The sequence below is a fragment of the Octopus bimaculoides genome, chromosome 6 (genome assembly GCF_001194135.2).
Source record: "Octopus bimaculoides isolate UCB-OBI-ISO-001 chromosome 6, ASM119413v2, whole genome shotgun sequence".
NCBI classification, from domain to species: Eukaryota; Metazoa; Mollusca; class Cephalopoda; order Octopoda; family Octopodidae; genus Octopus; species Octopus bimaculoides.
The window spans coordinates 90743106-90748523 of NC_068986.1; the positions used below are offsets into that span (position 1 = coordinate 90743106).

Here is a 5418-nt window from a genome sequence, read left to right on the forward strand (position 1 = left end):
ATATATATATATATATATATATATATATACACACACACACACAAGTGTATTGAAGACACGTTGTACATTAATCAGGCTTACAGGATGTAATTTTAACTTCACAGGCCAATCTGGGGAAAATAAGTCTGGAAAGGCTAAACCCTGCATTGCATATTGCAGAGATTTTTCGATGGGGTTTCAGGGTATGACAAGGTTCTTTCTTATTTTTACTACAATCAAGAACTCCGAGTTGTTGACCGAAACTTTTTCTTTCGATCCTTCGGTTCAAAATAGTCCAAACTATATATTTCCGATTGGCCATGTCTAGTAATTATTTAATAAGTTTTTCCTTCTGTAGAGAAGCTTAACTATTTATGAAACTGCCCGGTAATATTTGGTCGTATGTGAACCTTAATTTAATAATACTGTATAAAATGAGCACGTGTGTGTGTTAAGAGAAATCGGATCTATTTTAAAACGGGGGCGCCAGTATTTTCTTAACGAAACACTAACGAAACACTTTGAAACTTGGGACACTGGTAGAATGTGTCATATAAAACATCTTTTACTCTTAGTCTTCTGAACAAAAAAAAGGAATTCGCAAGTTATTCCATGTTAAAGTTGTCGTATTTCTGTAATTTCAACCAATCACTGACGTCTATTCAGCTGAATAGAGTTACTGCTGGGCGGTCATAAAAATGTTATTCCCTGTGACATATTTCATCCGGTTTAATCGTAATTTATACGCATATATTGTTTATATAATAAATTACGCTGTGCGTATCTATATGCGTAACAATTTTAGAGTTCGGATTCTAGAGTTAGGGTTACGGTTACGGTTAACAGTCTAGTTAGGGTTAGGGTTAGTTTTAGGGTTAGGGTTACGGTTAACAGCCTAGTTAGGGTTAGGGTTAGGGGATTAATACGATATACACCGTTACAGCGCTAACTGTTTTCAACTGAATAGACGTCAGTGATTAGTAGAAATTATCGAAATAAGACAATTTTTTACATGAAATAAATTCGAATACAAAATTTTTTTTCTGTTCTATAACACAAAATAGATAAGTATACGAAGTTTGAAAGTCTTTCGGTACCAAAAACACTACATAAAACATAAATGAAAACTGGCGCCCCCGTTTTAAAATAGATCCGAGAAATCAGTAAAAATATGCATTTCAAGTATTATGATGAATTGTAATTGCCTTTTCAGATTGTAAAGACAATAAAGGAAATTGCTTGGAACATGGAGAACATCGTGTCGGTGTTATAAACAATCAATGTGTCACATTTACTTGTATAGTATGGCGTCAAATACCACGAATGGGTGTACGGCGAAATTTTAGTAAGTAAACTTTAATATTTGACTGTTTGTGCATATAGTTAAGTTTCTATCGCACACACACACACACACATAAATCAAAGGGTCAGCCTTGTCACACTGAATATCCCGAGAGCTACGTTAAGGGCACACGTGTCTGTGGAGTGCTCAGCCACTTGCACGTTAATTTCACGAGCGGGCTGTTCCGTTGATTGGATCAACTGGAACCCTCGACGTCGTAAGCGACGGAGTGCCAACAACAATACTAAATCGAAGAAATAAAGCCAAATAAAACTGAAATAACAGAATCTCTGCTGTACCAAAGTAGAAACATTGGTAAGGTTAGTGCCTCATAGTTGCTTTTGTACTCTTTAGTTTATCATACGAATATTAGATAACGCTCTTGAATTTGTTGTTCTTAAAACTTTGGTTAAAAACAATCTGCTTGGATCAAAATAGAACAAAATACAAGCTGATTGCATATAAGCCGATGACCAGTGGAAACCATTGAGCATACAATGGTTGCTGATAATCTCTAAACTGAAAAAGCATCTCGGTCATCCCTTGAAAACGGTAAATCTCTTTAAAATTGGACACAGTGGATTACAAAAACCATTGCATGAAATTCGCTGTCAAAGATTATCATATACATGCAGGCCATAACTAGCGTGGATTAATGAGTTGGACCACAGTTACCAGTTGAACAATGGCCATCTATTTCTACATCAAACCCTATACTTCTTTAATAATCCTTTCTATTATAGGCACAAGGCTTGAAATTTTGGGGGAGGAGTAAGTCAGTTATATCGACCCCCAAGTGCTCAACTGGTACTTAATTTATCGACCCTGAAAGGATGAAAGGCAAGGTCGACCTCGGCGGAATTCGAATTCAGAATGTGACAGCAGACGAAATACCACTATGCTAGCTCGCCGCCTTGTGCTTTTTTAATAATAAATTCCATTAACTGTGATGATCTCCATTGATCTCAAAATGAAGGTTAAGGAAATCTTCAGTATGTCCATTGAAGCATAAGGTGCCAGGTGTTTCATTGCAGTTAAGCGTCATCCCTGCAGAAATGCGTGTATTGTATAAAAAAAGAGATACCTACACCAGAAATTTTTTTTTTTTTTTTTTTTTTTTTTTTTTTTTTTTTTTTTTACATTTCTGAGCTCTACGTGAGCTAATGATTCTCTGTACGATTATCATCATGAAGACAGCGAGCTGGCCGAATCGTTAGCACGCTGGGCGAAATGCTTAGCGGTATTTCGCCCGACGCTACTTTCCGAGTTGAAATGCCGCCGAGGTCGACTTTACCTTTCGTCCTTTCGGAGTTGATAAATTAAGTACCACTGGGGGAGGGGGGTCGATGTAATTGATTCATTACTTCCCCAAAAATGGTTGCCCTCGTGGCAAAATTTGAAACCATTATTATGAAGGCGGTAAGCTGGCAGAATCATTAGCGCACCGGGCAAAATGCTCAGCGGCATTTCGTCCGTCATTACATTCTGAGTTCAAATTCCACCGAGGTCGACAAAATAAATATCATTTGTGTACTGGGGTCGATGTAATCGACAATCTCCTCTCCCAATTCTTTTTTTGTCTGATGAACAAGTTAAATAAATATCACATCTTCGATTATTGATCTATTTTAGTTTGCACGCTGGAGCATGTTTACTCATATTGGAAAAATTCAACTCACAAGGAAATCGATCAATGTTAAATGGAAATTCGATGTTCTATACTTTGATGTTAATAAAATATATGTCAATAATGCATTATTAGTGGCTGAAATGTGTGATGCAACTTGCGTACATGTATATTCTTGTTTGAAACTTGTTATAGTGACTAAAACTCTGCTCATCATGTATACATCTACACTCAGATACTCTCGTTCCATTATTTTAAAATGATTATATGTATAAACACTAAAATTGGCCTGCCAAGAACAATACATTTCTCCAAAATGTTTGATTATTTTTCTTCCATTTGAAAAGAGGAATATTATAGGGCCACTAAGTTATACAAGGTAATATCTTTTGTTTTCCTTTGACATCACCTTACATATTTTGCCTCACTTTTCTCCTGCATTTCTCCCCTCTCTATCACCACTGTCCTCCCTTACACTCACTGCCATTCCTTCAATGTCACCAATTCCTTCACATGCATCTGCAACCATCTCATTTACTGCAACTTCCCTTTTAGCTTTTCCTCTTGGACAAACTAGTCAAAATATGATATACACAAATTCGATAACAGAACCCAATCTCAATTTTAGCATACGTTCAATTGTTTGATCTGGATATTAATTTTAATCCCACTTATAGGAAATTAATATTAGTTTACTTTAATTTTATTATTAATGTAATGGAGAAAATTTTACGCTTTTATTTGAGCAATATTTCCTTCTCCATTAAGCAAATTTATGCACTGTGATATATGTTAAAAGATCATGTGGAATCCAATATCTACTTACGTCACACATTCAGAATTCATGTCCTGCTGCACTCAACTTTACTATTCATTTTTTTGGTGAAGGAATTACTTCAGTTGATTTTTTAAAAAATCATATTTAGTAATCTATTAGCTAACCACCTACACTTTCTCTGCAAAATAGGGGTAGTTTATCCTGTTCAGGCTATATTATTAGCATTATGCTGCGATTGAGATTTTAAAATCATTTCTTTAACTTTCTAAGACATCTCAACGCTTCTAAAAGCAAACTTCGTTTGTTTGTTTACGTTTATCGTAATTTGAATTTAGTAATCTTTTAGTTTAGGAACATACAAGATTGAAAATGAAAGAAAACGAAATAAGAAATGTAGAAAACTAGACTTCACTATGCAGAGTAAGTGTAATGTGCAAATAAATGCTTAAATGACTAAGTAAATGTTTATGATTTAAGTGGAATACTTCTGGATGAACTACTTGAACCTTATATTACAACCTGCCCACCTAGCAGCCAGTTTTTAAAAATTACAAAAATTATTTTTTAAAATTTATATCAATAGCTTTAACCCCTTCTACAAATAAATCTGAATTCTTGACAGATTCAAAACAAAAAACATATGCTGTTTAGCCCCATCTTAACCCTGATTGAGACGATCTATGATCCAATCATGACAGTTTCCCCATTTCAAGATACTCCTAGGACTCATTCAATGAGTTCTTTAATACAGCAAAGTGTGATTTGAGTGATTTGACTTATTTCATGTGAGTCAAGTGACTATGTTGTGGCTCAATGATAGGAGAAGGTGGTTCTTGGAATCTATTTCAAAATTAAGACAAATGCAGAAGGCATTACTGTCACAAAAATGTTTATTTCACAATGTTCAATCATTTTGAAAATTAAAAACAATAAAAATGAAGTAGAATGCTGAAAATAAATATACATGATGTAAAACAAGTTCATTTCCAGAGAATTTTCTCAGATATTTTCCCAAATAGCCATGAAGCACATAACTGAGACAATTATTTTTAAATTTGACTTTTTGTCACACAGATTCAACACATTTTAAAAATAAGCTTAGAGAAATAACTGAGTAGCCAGTGGCATGCATCTAAATAACAAATAAAGGTATATTAAATACTACACAACATAAATCCCTTTGATTAGTTAAAATTATCTCCACTGCTACAGGATGTATCATAATTATTAAATGGCAATTAAGAGCCATTAACCCTTTCGTTACTATATTTCTGACCAAAATACACCGCTCATGAGTTTCAATTAAATTCTAAAATAATCATGAATTTAGACTAGTCTCATTAAACACCTGTAACTTTTTTTATTTATTAACATATTGTGATATTTGGAACATAATTAAAGAAAGGTTTCTTAATCAATTCTATTGCATAATTTTTGTCTCTGGGGTACTGCTAGTGTCTCTCACATGTAAATATTGGTTCAGCTTCACGAATCGTACTCGTTCATAATACTGGAAATGTAGCCATCGCCAAAAGGTTCCTGATCGCTCCAGTAATTTGTTATTCTGGGGAACTGTCTAATACCCATCATAATATTTATGGCAAAAAATGCCCGTATTTCATCTACAGTTGCAGGAAACCACAAGCTATCTTTTTTTTCCGGCTTGTTTACATTCTGCGTAACGGTTTGTTT

General features: G+C 34.4%; 1 protein-coding gene across 3 annotated transcripts in view; it reads left to right on the plus strand.

Moving 5' to 3' along the window:
- LOC106869804 (uncharacterized) overlaps positions 1-3074 on the plus strand; it is a 23164-nt gene extending 20090 nt beyond the window's left edge. For all 3 annotated transcript variants that reach the window (XM_052968956.1, XM_052968957.1, XM_052968955.1), the window contains 2 exons: positions 1193-1324; positions 2954-3074. In XM_052968956.1, coding sequence (XP_052824916.1) covers positions 1193-1324; positions 2954-3021 — 200 coding nt within the window. In that variant the 3' untranslated portion in view covers positions 3022-3074. The remainder of the gene's footprint in view (positions 1-1192; positions 1325-2953) is intronic.
- The last annotated feature ends 2344 nt before the right edge of the window (positions 3075-5418 follow it).